This window comes from Panulirus ornatus, chromosome 39, assembly GCF_036320965.1.
Source record: "Panulirus ornatus isolate Po-2019 chromosome 39, ASM3632096v1, whole genome shotgun sequence".
NCBI lineage: Eukaryota > Metazoa > Arthropoda > Malacostraca > Decapoda > Palinuridae > Panulirus > Panulirus ornatus.
In genome coordinates, this window is record NC_092262.1 from 10,771,291 (window position 1) to 10,797,040 (window position 25,750).

A 25,750-nucleotide genomic window follows, 5' to 3' on the forward strand; every position below is an offset into this window, starting at 1 on the left:
AGGATGGGCTGTGACGCAGTATTTGTGGTTGTGGTGGTGGTAGTGTTATGTCTTCTTTGTGGCGTGGTGCACGCAAGACGACGCCTGCCCCCGCGCCGCAAAAACTGGTTTGGCAGCGGGAGCGCCCGTGAGAGAGCGGGATGCTGGGTGTAAACACTGGCAGGAGGAGGTGGGAGGGTCGTGCGGGAGGCAGGAAGGCCTCGAGGACTGGAAGGTTATCATCAGAAGAGGAGGAGGAAGAGGAGGGTGGCTGGAATGATGTGGACCCGCTGGCTGGTGTGGGGGTTAACGGGGAGGCTGTTGCAGAATCACAGGGTCGAGGCGTTGTTGCTCACGAGCATTGCTGGGTGAGAGGGGCGGACCTCAGCTACAGACTTGGCAGGACGGGAGAGTGAGGCAAGGGTAGGTTTGAGGAAGCCTCGGACGTGTTGGTGTGGTCGGGTACAGTGTGGGGAAGGGAGGGCGCAACTGTATCTCGGATGGTTTAAGAATGATGTGGCGAATGGTAGGTGGGTGATTGGGTTGTCTATGGAGGCGTGGCTCCAACGGTGCAAGTTGGGGCTGCACGCTGACGCCCTCACTGGACGAATTCCTTACTCCTCCCCACCACAGAAATATGGTAGAAGGGGGACGTCCGCTAGAACAGTGTGTTGTGAAACACCTTACCTGTGTGTGTGTGTGGGAGTTGTCTTGCGTGTGATTGTTCAAGGATAAATGTCGTGTTCATGTCGGGGTGGGGGAACGCCTGTAGCTTGCTCCCTCTCGAACCCCCTCGTCATGTCTAATTTCCTCTCGTCGCAACTGCTCGGACTTCCTTTCCGACGTGCTGACGGGCCCGGAGGCGTGCTCACGAGAGGGGGAGTTGCTGGCGTCTTTGTTGGCTATAGGTTATGCTGGTGAACAGGTCCTTTTCGTAGTTATGTCCCGTTCGCTAATGACGGGTAAACAAGCGATTGCTAGTCTTGCGACGACCCCCCCCCCCCCCCCCCCCAGGCGTTGTTGGAAGTCGGGAGTGTTGGTTGGTGATCATCGCGGTCTCCATTTTTGAGGGAGCTGTGGTGGAGGAGCGGTGGAAGGTAGGGGAGTCAGTCAGTGGCTTCGTGGAAGGCAGGTAGACGGATAGCTAGTGGCTGCCTTCCGTTTGTGCTTCGTGAAGAAGAAAATCAGAGCGGGGGGGTTGTCCGTGTGTAGTCATAAAAGCTCAGAATAAGACTAGGTTTACGTAGGGGCTCGTCCCCGTGCACATGTAGACAATGTGTTGTAGAGATATACCCATCTGTGGGTGTAGCATTGGACTGTGTTAGAGCAACAGTGGCTTGAGAGAGAGAGAGAGAGAGAGAGAGAGAGAGAGAGAGAGAGTCTGTCAGTCATTCTCGGTTCAGAATGATCTACTACGTAGAAGGTTGGGACGCGCACCAGGCCCCGCTCACTCGTGACTTGGTGCATGTATTGGGAAGGTACTTGATGCACGAGATAACGGCAGTAGATACGTAGATAAGATAAGCGAGGTAAAGCGCAGTTGGAAATACTTTATCACTGACTCACGGAAATGCCTCTCGAAAAAGGCAGTCGGCGAACGCGAGTTAGGTGCCTCGTTAAATGTCTTGGGATGTTTCGTTGAACGCTTGCATACGGTGTAAGCTGGGGGTCGCATCCGACTTAAACACACGTGATTGTAGAAAAGACGATCGTTGTCTTCAGTAAAGTAGTTTAATGATAGTAAGAACCATCGTTTCAGCAAACTAGTTATTAGTTTTCCTATTACCAGCTTGTTGTTGTGTCGCCTCCAGTAACCCCGATATTGTGAGGAATCGCCGAATACGTTTTAAAAATAGTTTTCGATATCTGATCACGTGTTGACAATGACTTAACGAAGATTGTTTATGCGTATAGCGGTGTTGTGTGTCTGTGTCGCGCTGAACCCGTGGCTGTGTCACACTGTCTAAATGACGTGTCGTGACTGTGTAACGCTGCGTAGATGACCCATGTCTTTATCACAGACGAGTATTATCAATATGTTGGTGGGTAGGTGGGGGGGGGGTTAGTTACCCCACCCACCAGCCAACGGTATCTGTTGCCAACGGCATCTGTTCCGTCTCTTGTAGATCTTCCGTACTGGGATCATCCACAAGTAGGATTAGCCCGTTAACAGAGTGTGTCCTGTTGGTTGTCGCCGTCCCACGGATCTAAGGCCTTTAAACAGAGAGTCCTGTTGACTCCCACGCATCGTTGACCGTTAACAGAGAGACCTGTTACCTGCCTGACTCCCACGCATCGTCGGCCGTTAACAGAGAGCCCCGTTGCCTGTTAACAGAGTCTAGGAGAAGGCTTGTTCGTTCGTTCGTGTGTGAGTGTAGCGAAGATGATGACCAACGCGTATCGCGGGGCTGTTGTCGGCAGCGGCGGTGGTGGGGCTGGTACTCGAACCCCAGGTACCCGCACCCCAGGTACGTGTACCCCAGGTACGCGCACCCCAGGCAACCTCACTCCAGGGCGCCGTACGCCCATCACGCTCTCCAACAAGAAGTACTACGACATCATGGCGTAAGTTGCCTCATTGTGCTGGCGTATATGTTACCCCCTCCCCACCCTCACTGCCTCCCTCCTCTCCCGCCTCACAACGCACCTCATTCTCCCGCCTCATACTTAACGCACTCTTCCTGCCATTAGCACTTAATCCTTATCGGCTTGCCTCATAATTTGCCTCACTCTCCTGCCTCCTAACACCGCTGTCCTGGTTCCTAACGTGTCTCGCTTTCATGCCTCAAAGATTACTCCCCTGCCCTCATAACTCACTCGTGTCTCATAACTTACCTCACTCTCATGCCTCATAACTTCTCTCTGTTTCCTGCCTTAACACTAACCTCACTGTCCCTACCTCATGATTTACCTCTGCCCTGCCTCATTCATTCCTGTATACAGGTTTACCTCACTGTCTTGCCTCATGTATTACTATAATGTATCTGATTTTTTTTTTTCGCCTCATTCATTAGTTTTAAGATACCTCACGGCCCAGCCTCATTAATTATTGATAATGTTTTCCATTTTACCTTGTGATTAAGATGCGTAGATAATTAAGATGCAGAGTTTTTAATTAACATGATTACACTGATGACTCATCAGTAATGGGTCACCTAATGCCCCATCACGACGGTACGACCCATGATCACGACGGTACGACCCTTGATCACGACGGTGCGACCCTTGATCACGACGGTACGACCCATGATCACGACGGTACGACCCTTGATCACGACGGTACGACCCATGATCACGACGGTACGACCCATGATCACGACGGTACAACCCTTGATCATGACGGTACAACCCTTGATCACGACGGTACGACCCTTGATCACGACGGTACGACCCATGATCATGACGGTACGACCCATGATCACGACGGTACAACCCTTGATCATGACGGTACGACCCATGATCACGACGGTACGACCCTTGATCACGACGGTACAACCCTTGACCACGACGGTACGACCCTTGATCACGACGATACAACCCTTGGATCACGACGGTACGACCCATGATCACGACGGTACGATCCTTGATCACGACGGTACGACCCTTGATCACGACGGTACGACCCTTGATCACGACGGTACGACCCTTGATCACGACGGTACGATCCTTGATCACGACGGTACGATCCTTGATCACGACGGTACGATCCTTGATCACGACGGTACGACCCTTGATCACGACGGTACGACCCTTGATCACGACGGTACGACCCTTGATCACGACGGTACGATCCTTGATCACGACGGTACGACCCTTGATCACGACGGTACGACCCTTGATCACGACGGTACGACCCTTGATCACGACGGTACGACCCTTGATCACGACGGTACGACCCTTGATCACGACGGTACGACCCTTGATCACGACGGTACGACCCTTGATCACGACGGTACGACCCTTGATCACGACGGTACGATCCTTGATCACGACGGTACGACCCTTGATCACGACGGTACGACCCTTGATCACGACGGTACGACCCTTGATCACGACGGTACGACCCTTGATCACGACGGTACGACCCTTGGATCACGACGGTACGACCCTTGATCACGACGGTACGACCCTTGATCACGACGGTACGACCCTTGATCACGACGGTACGACCCTTGATCACGACGGTACAACCCTTGGATCACGACGGTACGACCCATGATCACGACGGTACGACCCTTGGATCACGACGGTACGACCCTTGGATCACGACGGTACGACCCATGATCACGACGGTACGACCCATGACCACGACGGTACGACCCTTGACCACGACGGTACGACGCCTGTGACCTCTTACCTCGACGGGACGACCTTTGCGCAAGACTGTACGACCCCTGACCACGACGTCACAACGACTCCCATATGAACCACAGTGCCACAGTGGTAGCGGCAGCACTACCCTGTGGTCACCTACCACCGCCGCGCAGGCTCTGTTTACATTCCCCCCATAGCACCGCAGCTGAACGCCGGTCCAGGTGGAATGAAATGCACGGAGGCCCACCATACCTTCCTCGTGTCCCTTGCATTGATATATACATCGTACGTAACGCTGTTAGTGGATGGCTGGAAGTCCCCTTGTGGATTATGTCCCAGCCTCGATCCTCGATCAGTTTTACGATGATGTATGAACAGCGTTGACTTTAAAAATCTCCTCCCGTTTGAGACAGTGGATGGAAGAGGTGCAGTTGTGTGTCATTTTCCTTGGCTGCAGCCTTGAGATTATAACGTTGGCTTGGGTGTTCCGTGCTGTGGATGGGCGGTGCCTCAAACGCTGTCATGGTGCGGGGTATATATTACTGGCATGCGAAAGGTCTGAGGGTGGGAAGGAGAGACTAGTTGCTGTGGCACACCACACCGGGGGCTCCCTTTGAGGGTATGTGGCACCACAGTGGAAGACGGTGTAGCCCCAAACACCACTTGACCTGGAGTAGGGAGGAGGTGTTAGAGAGCATTCTCGAATGTCTACACCACTTGACCTGGAGTAGGGAGGAGGTGTTAAAGAGCATTGTCGAATGTCCAAGTCTAGGCCTGACGCCTTGAGATTTGTAGATACTAGTAATAGTAGTATTAGTAGCAGAACTAGCCTGATTCTCACATTAGTAGTAATAGCAGTCGTAGTCGGATTCCAAGAAGTAAAATGTCACAGAATAGAGCCATCACTACAGGTACCAGGTAAGCCTCGTTTACATCAGTAAAGCCAGCCATGTCCTTGTCTTCAAGCACCACTACAAGTCTCTCTCGTTCTGTGGTTAAGACAGGTAATGCCCCAGTCATGGTTCCCTACCCTCGTTTGTTTATAAAGAGCATGTGGACAATATAGGATTATATATGTTATATGATGGTATGAAGACGGTATATGATTATTGACCATATGATGGTGTGTAGACTATTATATGATGGTATATGTAGATTATATGATTGTAGTGCTTGATGGCACGAAGACAGTATAGCATTCTATATTGTATGATTGTATTTGAAATTATATATAAGATGCCATATAGACAGTATATGTTATTTATGTATTATAAGCTTGCATATAGACAGTTTTCTTTTGTTTTTTTTTTTGCGACGTTGCCAAGAATCGTAGTATTCTTGAAATAATACGGAATTAAAACGGTCGTGTTGCACAGCCTCCTATCATACCCCAGCATCCAGGAAGCTGTTAGGTTCACTGTGCGACCTTCAACAGCGACACAGTTATGTCTTAAAGACACTTCCTTAAAAACTGGGATTCACGTTCGGTTGGTGCTGCAGCCATGTTATTTTCAGACACAGTTGAACAGTTACGTTGATCGCGCGAATATTTTGTCCTTGCGTGATGAAGTACTCGCCGTTTTTTATACTCCTGTTTTAAACTGTTGTTCATTTTTTTTTTTTTTTTTTTTTTTTGAGTGTCAGTGGGTTGCCCAGGGTTAAGATAGCCTGCTTACCTTCTCCATTTTCTGTGCGCCGCTCACTCTGCCCCCCCTCTGTTCTTCTCCCTTCTTCTATAGACATTACTTCGGTTTTTGCTCCCTATCGTTGGTCGTTTCCCTAACTACCGCCAATGGAAACGCCACTTGCCGCTCGTTAAGCTACTGCCTTGCATGATTGCAGTGTTGCCTGGTCAGCTGGAAGAGCATTACGTTTTCCATTCCACTGCCAGGCTTTGAGAACGCATTCCCCGTGTACGCCACATCCCATTTTCTTCCCACATAAAAAATTTGCAGAAATTTATCCTCTGTTATGGCGATTTCCAGTCGGGTGTCAACACACGGGTTTTCCCTCTGTCGTGACTCCAGTTTCCAGTGGTCTGGAAGCTGCCTTACTGGATGGAGTGCGGCCGAGCGGCGGGCACCGAGGGTCATCAGCAGCATGGTAACCGGTTCGATCCTAGACTCGCAGCTCAATTACAGAGGATGTCAGGCATATATAGGTGGATCCTAGCGAGGCTGTTAACAAGTGTAGCATAGTAATAGCAGTAACTAATTATAGATAGTTAAGAGCATAGAGATAGTAGATTGATTAGTTAAGAACATAGACTAGATAGCTAATTAGGTAGTTAGCTTTATGTTGTAACTAAGACGCGCTAATTAGGTAGTTAGCAGGTATCGCCTCTCGTGTAGTTTCAGCGACGACGATTTTATTTTTCAATTATATTCGTCATGTTAAGGATGACTTGGGGAATTGCTTCGAGTTGCACCTCGGGCGTCGCAAGTCCCGACACTCGGAAGTGTGTCGCAGCCCGTTGAAGTAGGCGATGCGATGCGCCCGACGGTCCTCTCTCTCTCTCTCTCTCTCTCTCTCTCTCTCTCTATATATATATATATATATATATATATATATATATATATATATATATATATATATATTGGAAAGGATCACAATTTTGTACTTAGGAACTTTTCTCCCCTATCCCCAGGTATCCCTGGGGATAGGGGAGAAAGAATCCTTCCCACGTATTCCCTGCGTGTCGTAGAAGGCGACTAAAAGGGGAGGGAGCGGGGGGCTGGAAATCCTCCTCTCTTTTTTTTTTTTTTTTTTTTTTTTTTTTCTCCCAAAAGCAGGAACAGAGGGGGCCAGGTGAGGATATTCCAAAAAAGGCCCAGTCTTCTGTTCTTAACGCTACCTCGCTAACGCGGGAAATGGCGAATAGTTTAAAAGAAAAAAAAAGATATATATATATATATATATATATATATATATATATATATATATATATATATATATCTGTCTGTCTATTCTCGTTCATTATTCTTAAATAACTGTCTACTCAAGCCAGAGGTCAGAGACACACTCGCCGCCTCCTGAATTGGGGGATGTGTGATCCCAATTTGGCCCAGATTAATTGTACGCCAGATGGACAGTATTATTGTGCGTTGGATGTAATGTCTTTTTTAAAAAGGTGACGGCCATTTTGTACAGAGGTCTTGTGTCCTGAAATGGCGGGGAAAATAATGCAGACTTGATTCAAAGATTTGTTATTTGTTTATTATACTTGATCGCACTTTCCCGCGTCAGCGAGGTAGCTCCAGGAAGCAGACGGATGTGGCCTTTGTTGTCTTTTCTTGGCGCTACCTCGCGCGCATGCGGAGGGGGTTGTCATTTCATGTGTGGCGGGGTGGCGACGAGAATTGATAAGGGCGACAAGTATGAATTATGTACATATGTATATGTCTGTGTATGTTTATATATATATATATACATTGAAATGTATAGGTATGTATATGTGCGTGTGGACGTATATATACATGTGTATGTGGGTGGGTTGGGCCATTCTTTCGTCTGTTTCCTTGCGCTACCTCGCAAACGCGGGAGACAGCGACAAAGCAAGATAAAATATATATATATATATATATATATATATATATATATATATATATATATATATATATATATATATATATATATATTATCCCTGGGGATAGGGGATTGAGAATACTTTTCACGTATTCCCTGCGTGTCGTAGAAGGCGACTAAAAGGGGAGGGAGCGGGGGGCTGGAAATCCTCCCCTCGCTTTTTTTTTTTTTTTTTTTTTTTTTTTTTTTTTTTTCCTTTCCAAAAGAAGGAACAGAGGGGGCCAGGTGAGGATATTCCAAAAAAGGCCCAGTCCTCTGTTCCTAACGCTACCTCGCTAACGCGGGAAATGGCGAATAGTTTAAAAGAAAGAAGAAAGAATATATATATATATGAATATATATATATATATATATATATATATATATATATATATATATATATATATATATATATATATATATATCCTTTTGGTTGTTGAAGGCAGCGGCTGAACACACCGTTATTATTAAACTTGCTTGTGTGTGTCCCCGTTAGTAGTGGCATTTGGCAACTCGCGCCGATCGTCTGCCGTGATTCCACATTCGTAATTTTACGTTTATTATTTTTTTTTCTCGTGTTTGAATTGGTAATAAACTGTGTTGTTATCGCTGCTTCCTCGATTGCGTAAAGTGTCGTAATTTTTGTCGTTGTTCTTATACGTCCGTTAGGCCATGTTTAACATCTCTCCTTTAGATTGTAGATTTCACGATGTGTTGTCATTAGAAACATCATGGGGATATATATATATATATATATATATATATATATATATATATATATATATATATATATATATATATATATATATGTATGTGTGTGTGTGTGTGAAGTATGTGTCTTGTAGTAGAGGGACAAAGACGAGGCTGTTGCTGCCTTGTTAGTCTAAATATGTTTTTGACGTCTTGGAGCAGCCACGGTCACGCCCAAGTCTTTGCTGCATTGCTTGATGTTGTTCTTGCTACTGAGGGTCAGCTAAGATGGGGTATATATATATATATATATATATATATATATATATATAGCACTTGAGACGAGTAAATGGTTATAAATTACGTACAGTGCTTGTCTGTCATGTTATTCCATAAGATAGTAAGTTACTTTGATTATTGGATTGGTGTGATGTGTCCATGCTTTCACTCATCTCATGATGTGATGTCAGTTCTTTCATTTACTTCATGATTTGGCGTCCGTTCTTTCATTTCTCGTAATTGGTGTCTGTTCTTTCATTAGCTCATGATGTGGCTCCCGTTCCTTCATTTATCATGTTGTCCGTTCTTTCATTTCTCTCGTGATGTGGTGTCCTTTCTTTCATTTATCTCATGATGTGGTGCCCGTTCTATCATTCCTCTCATGCACATCAACAGCCGTTGATGTCACTGGTGTGTACACAATGCTGGTCGGGTTGTTGAGAGGCGAGCCAGCGAGCCGACCAGGTCTGGTCGTGTGGCTGTGGTCGACGACCTAAATTTTGGCAGCCACCGTGACAGCGTGTCGCCATCTGCATGCCTCCTCATTTTGGATGGTGTTGCTTGCACCAGTGTCCAGAACGGACGCTGCTTGCATTCTGCAGGAGGAGGAGGTGTTGGTGGGTCGTCAATCTACGCTTGTTTACTGACTTGTGCACACGTGTGCAGCTGCTGGCCGGAGGTGATGAACAGGGTGTCAGGCTGTGAACCGACGGCTCGCTTGTGTGTCTTGCTCGGTGCAGGCACCAAGGAGAGGCCCAGTGTATTTTGGCCGTTTCAAGATGTGGCCAGAGTTGCGCTGCAGCCTTGGGTGTTTGGAGATATACCCTTTTTTTTTTTTGTGTGTGTGTGTGCTTTGATTAAGAGAGAGAGAGAGAGAGAGAGAGAGAGAGAGAGAGAGAGAGAGAGAGAGAGAGAGAGAGAGAGCACCCAGGCCAATGGTGGTGGGTGTGGCGGCCAGGGGTGGGTGGGTACCCTCGTCAGACGTAACAGCGCCCTCTACCTCGGGTCATCGTAACCTCTCGGGAGGTGAGGAGGTGGGGGTGGGGGAGGAGGTTGGATGTCTGAGGAGACATTTTCAACCAATGGGCCACAGAACAGAACTTTTTATTCTTCAGGATAACCTCATTTGTATATATTACCATCCTCAAAAACAAGTGTGGAGTTGCATTTGTCCTCCTCTCCCCCATACCCGAAGGGATGTATGTCTGTGGCACTATAGGCACGTCTCTAACCCCTCAACGTGGGTTTTGCATGTCGGTGGGGACGATTTTTTGGACTTAGAACTTCCCAAACTGTATACGTTACTAAATGATCAAAATGAACTTAATGATGTTAATTGACTTTGAGGAAATTGGGTTAATGAGTGTGACAGATACACACACCCACACACACACACACCAGGGCTGGTGATTGTACGTGGTTAAGCCGTAGAGTTGTGTGGCGCCAGTGGGAGACTGTTGTAGTGTTGTGTTGGCCCGACGTGACTGGCAAAGACGCTGACCTTTTGCCAGAGACGAGACCCCGTGTGCTGGCTTCACAACAGTGAACTGGTGGTGGACGAGGAAATCATTGCACGCCAGCCTCTCAGTTGCAAATTGAAACCCTTCCCCGCTCCCCCCCCCTCCCCGGAACCTTGATGGTACGACCCTGCAGCACGACGGTACGACCCTGTAGCACGACGGTACGACTCTGGAACACGACGGTACGACTGGAGCACGACGGTAGGACTGTGGAGCACGACGGTACGACTGTGGAGCACGACGGTAGGACTGTGGAGCACGACGATACGACTGGAGCACGACGATACGACTGTGGAGCACGACGGTGCGACTCTGTAGCACGACGGTACGACTCTTGAGTTGGACGACGTTACGACACTGGTACTTCCCTTAAGCAGGACGGTACGACTCTTGAGCACGACGGTACGACCCTGTACCACGACGGTACGACTCGAGCACGACGGTACGACTCTTTAGGACGACGGTACGATACTGGTACGATGGTACGTCCCTTAAGCAGGACGGTACGACCCATGAGCACGACGGTACGACCTTTTACTATCGTGCTTAAGGTACCATGGCGTCGTGGTCGAGGGTCGTACTGTCGTGGTCGGAGGGTCGCATCGTCGTGCCCAGTGACCCTTCCGTCGTGCTCAGGGACTTCAAAGAATCATTTAACTTCATCATTATCTCCGTTGATACGTCGCATATTTCCTGGGTAGCGCTTTCTGCCACCACGCTATACGTGACGAGAGGGAGGTGTTGTACCCTGCCAGTCCCCCGGATGCCGTTGTGGAAATCCCGATGATTTAAATGGCCTGGAGACGACGACAAACCACCCCCAGAGAGGCGTTGTCTCCCCCCAGAGAGAAATAACGACTTGTTGCCTTACGCCGAATATATTAACGTTTCCTGTCGTTATCTGAAGATTTTGCTGCTGTTCGTCTGGCATGTGTTGTGTGTACGTGTGTATATATATATATATATATATATATATATATATATATATATATAGCTCGAGGAAGGTGAAGGATTTGATACAACACTGCATTTGTCTGTTGTGCTGTATTCTGTGGTTGTTCCCCGTCTCTTGCCCTTCTTCATGTATCGTGTCTCATGCTTATGTATACATGTATGTTTGCAATCCCTATGTTTGTGCGATAGGTGCCCATGTATCATCAACCAACCCCAGCCAATTCAGAAAAAAAAAAACTAGGATGAACGGCTCGGTTGACTGTGAGCCTTTAGGACTCGAACCCGGAGGATTGTCATTCCTTTGTGAGACACCCCAGGTGGCCAGAGGTGCCGCAGTAACTCGCCATCTATACCAATGAGTCGTTTGGGCGATCTGTTGTGGCCAGTTTAGTGTACCGTCCCCACCTGTTCCCTGGTCAACACCGCTACACTTCCCCTGGGGTAGATGTCGGAAATGGGGTGGAGGAGGAGGAGGAGGGGTTTTAGTTACTGGGCTGGCAGTCTACCCCATTATATACCTGGGGGATTATCTGGGCACGAGGGGTTTGTTGCCAACCGATCGGCTCTTGTGTTTGTGTGTCCTTGGGTCTGGTGGGGGAGGTGGGTGGGTGAGGGCGCCTGTGTGACGTAGTCCCTCCTCCAAACACGGCGCTTCCCACTCCTCGTTTTCTACAACCAACAGACTGTATGGCGCCCTCAGCGTCCTCCACCTGTTCCAAACTTGCAGAGAAACGTGTTTAACTGTTACTGTATTTTTTTTTTTTTCATTATACTTAGTCGCTGTCTCCCGCGTTAGCGAGGTAGCGCAAGGAAGCAGACGAAAGAATGGCCTAACCCACTCGCATACACATAAACGCCCACACACGCATATATACATACCTATACATTTCAACGTACACATACATAAACATACACAGACATATATACACATGTACATATTCATACTTGCTGCCTTCATCCATATATATATATATATATATATATATATATATATATATATATATATATATATATATATATATATATATACATATATATATAATCGTATTACCTCTATTATGGGGGCGCTCATGTCGTTCTGAGACTGCGCTACAATCAGTAGTAGGAAAATGATGGACCCGCGCCCTTTGGAGTGTGTTTTCTCCCTGGGCAACGACGCAGCCTGGCTGTAACGTTTCACTCGCGTTGTAACCTCGTGTGGGCTTAGTCCGGTAACACACAGACACAGTTTTGGTATTGCATAGGGAAGATGGTGTCATGACACGTGTCAGTAGGGTGTCGTCTAATGATGGAGCGTCGTAATGATGACACGGGGAAGGTGTGTCAGACATCTGTTGTGTCACTCGTATGGCCCGTGTCACGCGAGGAATGTTGAGTGTCGTGCGTGTGACGTACACGGGTGTCACTTCTCGTCACCCATGGATGGTGTTGGTAGGTGTCAGATAGTGTGTCGGATGTGGGGTGTATGGCGTGTCGCCCCGTGTCGGGAGTAGATGGTGTCACACGGTGTGGCTGGAGTGTCGTGTTGATTTGGGTATGGGAGGTGTCAGAATTGGGCTTGGATGGTAATATTTTTGGGGTGTCGGATGATGGTGTCAAGTAGTGGTAGTTACGTCAGGGTGGGTGTCAGGTATTGGCTGTGGGCGTCGTAGTTTGGTGGCGATGGGTGTCAAGAGGGTGTTGTTGGTGTCAGGTGTTTGCTGATGGGTGTCAGGGATGGCTGAAGCCGTGTCAGATGTCTCATACGCCGCGACCCTGCAGACACGACGCCACGACCCTGACACCACGACGCCACGACCCTGCATGCACGACGCCGCGACCCTGATACCACGACGCCACGACCCTGCTACCACGACGCCACTACCCTGCTTGCACGACGCTGCGACCCTGCAGGCACGACGCCGCGACCCTGATACCACGACGCCACGACCCTGCTAGCACGACGCCGCGACCCTGCATGCACGACGCCGCGACCCTGCATGCACGACGCCACGACCCTGCATGCACGACGCCACGACCCTGCATGCACGACGCCACGACCCTGCATGCACGACGCCATGACCCTGCTTGCACGACGCCACGACCCTGCTTGCACGACGCCGCGACCCTGCAGACACGACGCCACGACCCTGCTAGCACGACGCCGCGACCCTGATACTACGACGCTGCGACCCTGATACCACGACGCCACGACCCTGCTAGCACGACGCCACGACCCTGATAGCACGACGCCACTACCCTGCTGGCACGACGCCACGACCCTGCTAGCACGACGCTACGACCCTGATAGCACGACGCCACTACCCTGCTGGCACGACGCCACTACCCTGCTAGCACGACGCCACGACTGTACCACGACGCCACGACTCTGAGGGATTGGTAGGCTGGCTTTTGAAGAGCCAGGCCGTAAGGCTTGGCCATCATATACCCATAAGGTCGTACACTTTTTGCCACCGTACTGCAGGGTCGTACTTGTGGACCATCGTACTCATATAGGGTCGTACCGTGGTGTTGAAGGGCAGGGAAGGAAAGGGGGTCGTACAGATTAAGCTAAGTCGAGAGAGAGAGAGAGAGAGAGAGAGAGAGAGAGAGAGAGAGAGAGAGAGAGAGAGAGAGCATGAAGCCCTTCCTCTAGACGTGTGTATCAGCGGCTTCCGTCAGCAGTGCTGATGCAGGTGTCAGCTCCGGGTAGCCTTGCTCTGAAACCCCCCCCCCCCCCACACACACACACACTACTCACACCTGAGTGTATAACTGTACTGTTGTTGGCCCCAAACACAGAACAAAGCAACCTAAATTGATACTTATCAATCTGGGTTGCATTGATATATATATATATATATATATATATATATATATATATATATATATATATATATATGGACACACAGGGGCTTACATATATACATACACACACACACACACATATATATATACATATATATATATATATATATATATATATATATATATATATATATATATATATATATATATATATCTATTGACATATTTCTCTCTTGTTTCTCCCCTGATGTGATTATGACACGAAAGTGCACTTGGGAACTTATCGTGTTTCATTTTCCCCGTAGACTCGTAAGGATATATATATATATATATATATATATATATATATATATATATATATATATATATATATATATATATATATGTGTGTGTGTGTGTCGTGTGTTATGTATATATGTAAGCCCCTGTGTGTCCATCTTAGGAACGAGTATGTAGATGAATAGGTGAAGGGTTGTTAAGCATAACTATCTTTGAGATGGGGTTGGGGATGGCTGGCAAGATGTCGTGTCGAGAAATAGGGGAGGGGAAGGAAGGGGGGTTTGTTTGGTGAGGCATAACCGCTTTCAGGTGGGGGGGGGGTGTTGGGAAGATGTCTGCCACTCGCGATTCTGGTAAATTCTGGCGGTGTTACCTTCTCCTGGGCTTGCCTGGGAACGTCTGCGCACCCAAATGATCGTTCCGTGACCATTGACTGGACTGTGTCGGCTGCTGCTGTCGCGGTGCTTGTGAGGTGTTGGGGGAGGAGGGAAGGGGGTTTGGGGGGTTGGTTCCAGGCAGCAAGCAAGACTTCCAGAGAATTTTTACCGGCCCCGTGTGGAGCATAAGGCCACCCCTGCCAGCAGAAGCTCCCATTGGGTGGAGAATGTATTATGCGCGACGCAGGACTCCAGGGCTGGGGGGGTAGAGAGAGGAAGGGGGGGGTAGAGAGAGACTGCTGAGGCCGTGACGTAATCAGCTGATAAGGCCCGGCACGGAGCATAACCGGTGAGTCACAGATCGAAGCGAGTGTTCATGCGCCTTCTGGGGCCCCCCCTCCTCTACCCCCGAAAGAGAAGAAGAGGGAGGGGGGGTGGGTGTTGGGGGGGTAGAGAGTTAAATAGGTAGGACCGTTGTCCAGGCAGGCAGTTCGCGCCGCGACATTGACGAGGGAGGAACGTACATTGTGTGTGTGTCGCTCCAGCACCGAGCCACCATCATCTTCGACCCCCGCGTTGTTGTTGTTGTTGTTGTGACTAGTTTTTGGACCCACATCCCTACCAAATATATATATATATATAAAGGAGGCGTCGTCGTCGTCTTTAACCATGTTGTGCTCCGATATATACGACTACCAGGCCTACGCCAACGCCCTAGTGAAGAGCATACTAGTAGACAGGTAAGAGAGAGGGAGAGGGAGGTAGACACCAGAACTCCTTGTCACACTTTGCAGTCATGGAGCTGGCGGCTGCAGTGTTCCACCCCCCCCCCTTCCCCTTCCCCCCTGCCGCAGCCATTGATCTCCCAACCCAACGGGGGCCCGAACCTAGCCACCGTCGCCACCGCCGCCCACACCTCAGGGGTCGTGGGCGTGGTGGTGCGGGCGTTGTTGTGGGCGTGCGTGCGCCGCAGCAGATGGAAGGTGATTTTTTTTTACGGCCCGCGCAGACTAAGAGACCTGGGCTGTCGCCCGCCCGCCGCCATGCTTTTCATTCTCAGTGGGAAAGGTGTGCAAACCTTGTACCACCGTTACCCCTCCTGTTGCCACCGTTACCCCTCCTGTTGCTACCGTAACATCTGTTACCACCGTTACCCCTCCTGTTGACACCGTTACCCCACCAGTTACCACCGTTACCCCTCCTGTTGCCACCGTTACCCCTCCTGTTGCCACCGTTACCCCTCCTGTTGCTACCGTAACATCTGTTACCACCGTTACCCCTCCTGTTGACACCGTTACCCCACCAGTTACCACCGTTACCCCTCCTGTTGCCACCGTTATCCCTCCTGTTGCCACCGTTACCCCTCCTGTTGCTACCGTAACATCTGTTACCACCGTTACCCCTCCTGTTACCACCGTTACCCCTCCTGTTACCACCGTTACACCCCCACCCCCCCTTGTTACATTAGCACCCTCCTCTGATGCTTTGTCGATAGTGGAATGACCCCCAGCCACCTCACACTGCCCCACGTAGCTCTGGCTGCAGTGGATGTCAAGTGCCCACTGGAACTGGTGGGTGGGAGGTTTTTTGGTGTAGTGTTCATGGCCGAGCGAGCGAGCGAGCCAGGGTTAGGTGGCTGGCCCGCACCGCTGTTGTGAGTGACTTTGAGGTGGTGGTGTTTCATGCTCTGTAACCCCCCTCCTCCTCCTCCTCCCCAGCTAGACATACTGGACAGTGTGTCACCCTAACGTTGGTCAAGGTTGTGATAACAACCAGGAGACTAAGTGTGCATTGTTGTTGGTGTGTTGTAGGGGTTGAGGTGGGTAGGGTGGTGGTGGTCGGTCACGGGGTGGGGTTTTGGTGCGTCTTTACACCAATACAAACTCCCACCCTCCCTCCCCTCTCTTCAAGCCACCACCTAACCTGCCGGTGCTTAGCCCAGCGCACACGCCACCGCCCGTCACCCAGCCGCCCACACACACACACACACACACACACACACTCCCTCACCACCCACCCCGCCCGCCCAACAGCAAAACAATGCATCACTCTTTGTATTACAACCTCGCCTCGCACCATGCGCCTCTTCCTCGTCAGCCGTGTATATACCTCGCCCTCAAGCCTCTTCACCACCAGAAGGGTTGTGTGTAATGCGGGGGGGTGGGGAGTGGCTTCGAGTGTGGGGTCGCCCCTCCTCCTCCCCCGTTGGTGAGGAAGCCTCTCATGTTGACCAGGACATAAATGAACCAACGCCTGACGCAGCAAAGATTGTGCTTCTTGGCTTCTACCGTGCCACACACACACACACATGCTGGCTTCGTATGTCTTCCATCGTTCATGTTCTCTCTCTCTCTCTCTCTCTCTCTCTCTCTCTCTCTCATATGCCCCTGACAGGACCTCTTATCCGAGAGCGAGCGAGAGAGCGAGCTCCGAGGAGGCGACGTTCCCAGTTGCAGGGAAATATAGAGTCCTTTTTGGGGGCGAGGAAGAACGCGAGTTCTTGGACGGGGCGTCGCTCCTAATTGTGATGCAGCCTCGCCGAAAAGGTGACTTCACAGTTGCCGTGGGTAACCTCGAGCAGGTGGAGTCCAGTAACACACTCTCTCTCTCTCTCTCTCTCTCTCTCTCTCTCTCTCTCTCTCTCTCTCTCTCTCTGCTCAAAGAGTTACAACCGCGAGTGAAAAAAGTCACCTCTGGCGAGGCTATATCTTTGGGAGTAGAGTTTCGTTAGTCTACATTTCTCTGTTGCTGGAAGTAACGTATCCTTTAGGAAAGTCTGTGGTAATTGGCATCTATGATATATATATATATATATATATATATATATATATATATATATATATATATATATATATATATTATATATATTTTTTTTTTCTTTTAAACTATTCGCCATTTCCCGCGTTAGCGAGGTAGCGTTAGGAACAGAGGACTGGGCCTTTTTTGGAATATCCTCACCTAGCCCCCTCTGTTCCTTCTTTTGGAAAATTACGTGTACGTTTTTGATGGATTTGCTTGTAAATGGTTAATGTAAACGTTGGTTTACCTGGTAGTGGTAGCTTCAGAGGGGAGGCTGGTGTACCAGAGAGGGAAACTGAGTGACCAGGTAGGGACAAGGGTGGTAAACACACTGATTTTTGTATCCCTTAAAAAAGACTGATTTTCTTGTATCCCCTTAAAGCTTTTTCTCCCTTTGTAGTCGCATGTCGTACCTACGACGGTTTGACTTCCCATTTATATATATATATATATATATATATATATATATATATATATATATATATATATACGTTATGTAATGATCGAGGGTTAATAGGTGTCATAACGGTGGTATTAACCTCCCCCAATCGACCGTACAGTCGCCAACGGAAGCACCAGTCCCAACGGCGGTAACAGACGCCAACGGTAACAGAGAATGTGTGTGTGTGTGTGTGTGTGTGTGTGTGTGTGTGTGTGTGGAGGTAAACGTAGTGAGGTATCTGGGATGAGGTCATCCCGTAGACTTGTGGGGAATGTCGTTTTCTTTTACCCCATCCCCACCTCGCCTGCCACCCCCGCAAGCCATCCACCTAAACCCCCACCCTACCCCACCCCCACAGTGTTTTGAAGTGTGTGGGGTAGGACTTGGTTGTTGAGGGGGGGGGGGTTGAATGTGGAACGCAGGGCGCTGTTGCTGGGTAAGGGAGGCCACTAGCTAACTGGACGGTGTGTTTTTTTAATGGCACGGACGCCGTCGAGGGGTCTTTTGAGTTCGTAGCGTCCCCCCCGCAGACACACACTGCTTGTAGCGCGGCTCGCGTCGTGCACCACACTGAGTGAGTAAGTGGCTGGGTAGTGGCGGTGTGCCCCCCGTATACCCTGCTACGGCACCACTGCGCACGGTCAGTGGCTGACATTTACCAGGCTTGTAGGTGGTAGGGCTGCTACCAGCCTCCTCGACCCGCACACAATCTGTCTCTCTCTCCGCCCTCCCACGTCCTCCGCCGACGCTCTGTACAAATGCCTTGGTGCATCTTATGCCACACGTCTGCCTTGGGGTGGTTGTGGTGGTGGTCCGCCCACACAACTGGGGTCTGGCACCTTATCTCGCATATACCTTACGATGGTTTGAGAGGTCTTCTACCCCCGCAGCTGGGGTCTGGTATCTTATCTCACGTGTATACCTTACGATGGTTTGGTAGGTCTTCTACCCCCACAGCTGGGTCTGGCAACTTACGTATACCTTACGATGGTTTGAGAGGTCTTCTACCCCCACAGCTGGGGTCTGGCACCTTATCTCGCATATACCTTACGATGGTTTGAGAGGTCTTCTACCCCCACAGCTGGGTCTGGCAACTTACGTATACTTAACGATGGTTTGAGAGGTCTTCTACCCCCACAGCTGGGGTCTGGCACCTTATCTCACATATACCTTACGATGGTTTGAGAGGTCTTCTACCCTCACAGCTGGGGCCTAGTATCTTATCTCACGTGTATACCTTACGATGGTTTGGGAGGTCTAACCCCCACAGCTGGGGTCTGGCATCTCATACCTTACGATGGTTTGGGAGGTCTTCGCTGTTCACTTCGTAATTTGAATCATTTGGGAGATTTCATTATTTTTACCGACTGTAAAACACTGATGTACGAGTGGGGTTCATTATGTTACGGAAGAGGAAGTATTTAAGGTGATTACAAATACAGTTAAGGGCTGGGCAGTAAAGTGGATGACCACTTAGTGGAAACACTGGTCAATTGGTGTTACCAACTAGATATTTTTCCCTTGTTGCTATTTATAATTGATACAAGAAATCATTCCGTTATCTATGATTTACTTTATTTTTTTATAATTATTTTACTTTTTTTTTTCATTTTGCTGGTTTGTGAATGTCATGGGCTGGTGGTGGGTTGGTTCGTGTGTGTTGCCTGGGGCCACAAATAACTCCTGTATCGCAATCTTATCTACGGATGATTAAACCTTATCACTGTTATGAACCAACGCTTGTTTACCCTTGGCTTTGATATCAGTTACGGGAACGACCCCTCTTTTTTTGTGTTAGATTATTGTGGTTATTAATAACCACGAGCCAGGAGACGTGTACCATCTCTGCTTATGGTCTATACATAATGTTGGTTCATATTTGCTCTCTGGTGTGGTGATTATTGCATTTTCTTCATGCTAACGTGCACGTAAAACATCGGTGGAGCAATATTGTTTCGTAATTCTGTTTGTTTGACGGAAGAGTGTGTTATGATTGTGTATTTGACGATGTTTGACGGAAGAGTGTGTTATGATTGTGTATTTGGCGATGTTTGACGGAAGTGTGTGTTATAATTGTGTTATTTGGGCGATGTTTGACGGAAGAGTGTGTTATAATTGTGTATTTTGGCGATGTTTGACGGAAGAGTGTGTTATAATTGTGTTATTTTGGCGATGTTTGACGGAAGAGTGTGTTATAATTGTGTTATTTTGGCGATGTTTGACGGAAGAGTGTGTTATAATTGTGTATTTTGGCGATGTTTGACGGAAGAGTGTGTTATAATTGTATACTTTGACGATGTTTGACGGAAGAGTGTGTTATGATTGTGTACTTTGGCATTATGTAGCGTGTTTTGCTTGGGTTGTGTGTATATTTAGGGGAGTCACAAGGCACCTACTATTGAGGTAGAGGGAGAAAGAGGGGAAGGAAGGGGCCTCCAATACGTCATGCCTCCACGTGACGTCACACTAGGGCGTGTGTGTGACGTCATACCCCACGGAACCATGAGTAGGTTGAGTCACATCCTCCGCGGATGAGTGACATCATTACCTGTTATAGCGCATGGAGGCCGGTATGGCTCTTCGCCCGGATACACGCAGCTGTTCTGGTTGCCTCCCCTTCCCCGCCACAACACTGAGGGTAGTTACTGTGTTACGGGAGTGGTTAGGGGTCACGGAAGGGTAGCTGGGGTCGTGGTTAAATAGTTAGGAGGGTAGCTAAGGTCCTGGATGGGTTATTAGGGTAATGGGAAGGTAGTTAGAATCGTGAAATGGTAGTAAGGGTCGTGGAGATGTAGTTAGGGTCGTGAAAAGGGTAGTTATGGTCATTGGACGGTAAGTAGGGTTGTGAAACGGTAGTTAGGGTCATGAAAATGTAGCTAGGGTCATGGGAGTGGTAGCTAGGTTCATGGAAATGTAGTTAGGGTCATGAGTGTTGCTAGGGTCATGGGAAGGGTAGCTAGGGTCATAGAAATGTAGTTAGGGTCATGAAAGTTGCTAGTGTCGTGGGAAGGGTAACTAGGGTCATGGAGATGTAGTTAGGGTCATGAAAGTGTAAAAGTGTAGCTAGGGTCACTGGGATTAGGTAGGAGTCGTGAACAAGACTTCACATTAGCGCTCATGTCCGTCAGGACTTGGGGGGGGTCAGGGCAAACACAGCCACGAGACAGGCACTAGCGTACATAATTATACAACTAAGAATGAGTATGTGGCGAGTATACTCATCATACTCACGGACGGCCTCGGTATACCTCAGTGTATCCAACTTGGGTACCGGTTTAAAGCGGTTTGAGACACACCCAGTTACTGCCGGACACGAGTGTGTGTCGTATGGTTCTTGGCATTTCGTGGTGTGAGAATGCTGGTGTGTGTGTGTGTGTGTGTGTGTGTGTGTGTTTGAGTGTAGAGAGGCGGCTGGCGAGAGGATATGAGTAATGATGGTGGTTGGGGAGCGGCTGTGTTCTTCATGGATCCTGGGGTGTTTGACCCAGCAACACCGTAGGTGCCATTTCGTATGTGGTGGGCGGGTGTACGCCGCCTTTTTGTGTGTATATGTGTATGTTAGCCTACCCTTGTTGTGTGTGTGTGTGTGTGTGTATTTTAGGCTTCCCTTGGTGTGTGTGTGTATGTGTGTTAGGTTACCCTTGGTGTGTGTGTATGTGTGTTAGGTTACCCTTGGTGTGTGTGTATGTGTGTTAGGTTACCCTTGGTGTGTGTGTATGTGTGTTAGGCTACCCTTGTGTGTGTGTGTGTATGTATGTTAGGCTTCCCTTGTTGTGTGTGTGTGAGTGTTAGGCTACCCTTGGTATGTGTGTGTGTGTGTGTGTTAGGTTACCCTTGGTGTGTGTCTATGTATGATAGGCAACCTTTGGTGTGTGTCTACGTTAGGCTACCCTTGGTGTGTGTGTGTGTAGACCAGGGCCTCTACCACGTCTTCGTTTCTCATGTAACTAAGTGTAGGATGTCGGCCATTTGCTCAACACGCTCCCTTCTTCGTGGAGGAGTCGGCCATCTCTTGAGTACCCTTTCCCTCATGACTTATATCTCATAATATTTTACTCGCCTCCCTGACCGTATCATATCTCATGGTTTATGAGGAATGTTTGACTCTTATGCCTGAGGCAGAGGGCAATGGTGGTGGAATAACCACCATGATGTGTGACATCGTGTATGAGAACTTCTTTATAATGTCTATATCTGACGCACACTGTGGTGCAGTGAACTGATGTCTGATTTTGTTTCTTTTCTCTCTCTCCCTCACAGCGCGTCAACCGCCAGCACCGTCGCCATCGACAACAAGATTGAGCAAGCCATGGTGAGTATTGTTGACACACCACCCCCAACCTCGGGGGCTTCGTAGTAGATGCACGTATTCTTAAGTATATATTTTGTAGTCTTGGAACAACACCTCTGGGTGATGATGTAGGGAGGGTCGAGATGATGCGACCCCAGTAGTTTAAGAAGAGATTGATAAATGTGTGTTAGATGTTTAGTTTTAACTTTTGGGGGGGCTATTATGGGTGTAAGGAGGTGTATATGTAGGTGTAGCAAGGTGTTATATATGTTGTGTAGTATGTAAAGATGGGTGTAAGAAGGGTTGTAATATATACATAAGGGTATTGGAAGGTGCTATAGTGTTGATGTGGGTTATAAAAGATGATACAGTATGTATATATATATATATATATATATATATATATATATATATATATATATATACGCAATCTACTAGTTTATATAGTTTCATGCATATTTGGAATTAGTTCCCCCTGATTAGGTACACATTGAAGCACTGGTCGATCACTGGTCACCCTTGATTTGGGAGACTTTCTCAATATCAATAGAAATAATATATATATATATATATATATATATATATATATATATATATATATATATATATATATATATATATATATATATATTCCTGAGTCCACGGGGAAAATGAAACTCGATTAGTTCCCAAGTGCACTTTCGTGTAATAATCACATCATCAGGGGAGACACAAGAGAGAAATATAACAGTTAGTTGATATACAACGAAGAGACGTAGCTAGGACGCCATTTGGTAAACATGTGACTGTCCAAGACAGACAACGAGCGTATCGTAAACTTATCATGTGGACAAGGTGAATTGTTAACAAATTTTATCAACAATAAAGTTATCCAATATGTATAGACCTTCTGATATTTAGGTTACAATTCTTTGTGTATTTGATAATGGAAGATTCATTGATATTTCTCGTGGTACTGGAGTTAGATGATGTCTATTAAAAGTAGTATATAAAGAAATGGTTTGCAGGTTTGGAGGACATTTGTAGGTATGGTAGGAACGTTCGGAGGTAATGGAGGGATATTTACAGTGGCACAGAGGGTGAAAGGCACATGTGACCCCCTCCCTATCCTTCCTACGTTGCCTTATGCACTTGTAGGTCATCCGATAACTTCATCATCATTTGGGGTCTACATCAGGTTCTGATGTAGACCCCACGGCCGCTGCAGGAAGCCTCACTGGTGTAACCAGAGTATGTGTGTGTCGTGTTTGGTGAAGGTTAACATTACGTGGGTAGTGTTGGTGGTAGCCCTGTGTGCTGGGTGAACCCCAATGATTGTTATTGCTCGGGTGGTGAGGGGTCGGGGTGCCAAGGATGTGAGGTGGATCCTCCTGAAGGTGTAGGGAGTGTCCCAGGATGTAGGTAATGAAGTGTGTTCCTCCTGAAGGTGTAGGGAGTGTCCCAGGGTGTAGGTAATGAAGTGTGTTCCTCCTGAAGGTGTAGGGAGTGACCCAAGGGTGTAGGTGGGTGTGTTCCTTCTGAAGGTGTAGGGAGTGTCCCACAGTGTGTTCCTCCTGAAGGTGTAGGGAGTGTCCCAGGGTGTAGGTAATGCCAGGGTTGTGTACCTCCTGAAGGTGTTGGGAATGACTGGACTTAGACCTCCTGAAGGTGTAGGGAGTGCCAGGGTGTAGACCTCCTGACGGTGTTGGAAATGCCAGGCCGTGCAGAAGTGTAGTGATCGTCCACACGGCACAGGTGTCGGGGTGGGGGGGGCCTACACCTGCTGTAGGCGCCACACCTGTGACTAACCAGCCTCCACCTTTAACAGCGGTGCTTCACGCGCTCCCTCCCTCCCTCACCGTGTCTCCGTCTCTCCTACCACCTCACGACGGGCGAAGAGCCGCGTGTCTTCCCGTCATCCAGGTGGGAGGGTGTGTCGGTGAGCAGATGGTGTACAGAAATACACATTCAGAGGTGGAGAGGAGTGGGAGTCATTCCATGTGGGCTGAAATTGTCAGGTCGTCAACACTGTAATGTGACCCAGGTTGTGGGGGACATGATGTTCATACGACCCTCCCTCCCTCCCTCAGTCTGTCTTCATGATGTACATACGACCCACCCACCCTCCCTCCTCCCTCAGTCTGTCTTCTCCCCCCAAGCTACGTGCAGACTTAGTCACTGTTACGTGGCGCCAGCGTTAACCCTGGTCAGTGGTACTTACGTAGTACTGGTGGAGGGACCCCTGGTCACCAGTACCTTCCTAGTACTGGTGGAGGGAGCCCTGGTCACCAGTACCTTCCTAGTACTGCAGGTGCAGAGGTTTCGCCTCTCAACATTTGCATAATACGCGACGCGTCGCACATATTCTGCTGGCCAGCCAACCACAGCAGACTCGTTGATTACTCCGATGTACAACCCTGGCACTCCTTTATATGGAGATCCTGCAGCATCGAGGCTCTGAACTCCGCGCAGGAGCACGGTAAGGTGGGCTCTTTGTGGATGGGAGAGAGAGAGGGGGAGGCCTCACTCCACATACCTTTACCGTAAGCACCAGAGGCCACTGGGAAAGCGTTGTGATTTTATCCATGCCTGTCTGTGTTTGTGTGTGTTTATATGTACGTTTTTGTCCTTGTCTGTCTGTGTTTGTGTGTGTTTATATGTACGTTTTTGTCCTTTGTCTGTTTGTGTGTTTATATGTACGTTTTTGTCCCTGTCTGTCTGTGTTTGTGTTTATATGTACGTTTTTGTCCTTGTCTGTGTTTATATGTACGTTTTCGTGTGTGTGTGTGTGTGTGTGTGTGTGTGTGTGTGTGTGTGTGTGTGTGTGTGTGTGTACACTGCTCCCTGCTTTGAGTACATTGTACGCTGCTCTGAGACACTGTACTTGTTCAGCAGTGTGAAATGTATCGTACAGGAAGTGATGACACCATTACAAGTTTCGCAACTTCGCTACCTATGTATTTTGGGGATGGTAATGTTACACACACGTGTTTCAGTGTGTGACGATTGTGTCACATGTGTACCATGAATGTTTGACGATTGTGTCACATATGTACCATGAATGTGTAACGATTGTGTCACATATGTACCATGAATGTGTGACGATTGTGTCACATATACCATTAATGTCGGGAGGAGCCGTGTCACGCGTAGTCACGCCATGATTTTTTTTTTTTGTTTTTTTTTTAGGATTCGCTGTCATGTTGTGTCGCACCACTGGTTATAAATAGGTACGGTGTCATGTGTCATGTGTGTGTGTCGCAAGTAGAAACCTCAGGTATTGGCGAGTGTGTGTGTGTGTGTGTGTGTTTTAGGTCCGGTCTGGGATTTCTGGTTGAGGGGGGGGGATGGAAGATGATCCTCCCGTCACACCGGTCACGTCACGCACTCCTGCTTAACACCCCCCCCCCCCTCCCTCCACACTGTCACCAGCTGCCGTCCTGCAGTGCTCTACTCCCGTCCACCTAGTCAACGCCACCACCACCACATCAAGGCC

The 25,750-nt window shown here is 48.5% G+C and overlaps 1 protein-coding gene across 2 annotated transcripts in view; it reads left to right on the forward strand.

Moving 5' to 3' along the window:
* bun (TSC22 domain family member bunched) overlaps positions 1-25,750 on the forward strand; it is a 315,510-nt gene that overhangs the window by 268,577 nt on the left and 21,183 nt on the right. For both annotated transcript variants that reach the window (XM_071685053.1, XM_071685054.1), the window contains one exon: positions 22,245-22,296. In XM_071685053.1, coding sequence (XP_071541154.1) covers positions 22,245-22,296 — 52 coding nt within the window. The remainder of the gene's footprint in view (positions 1-22,244; positions 22,297-25,750) is intronic.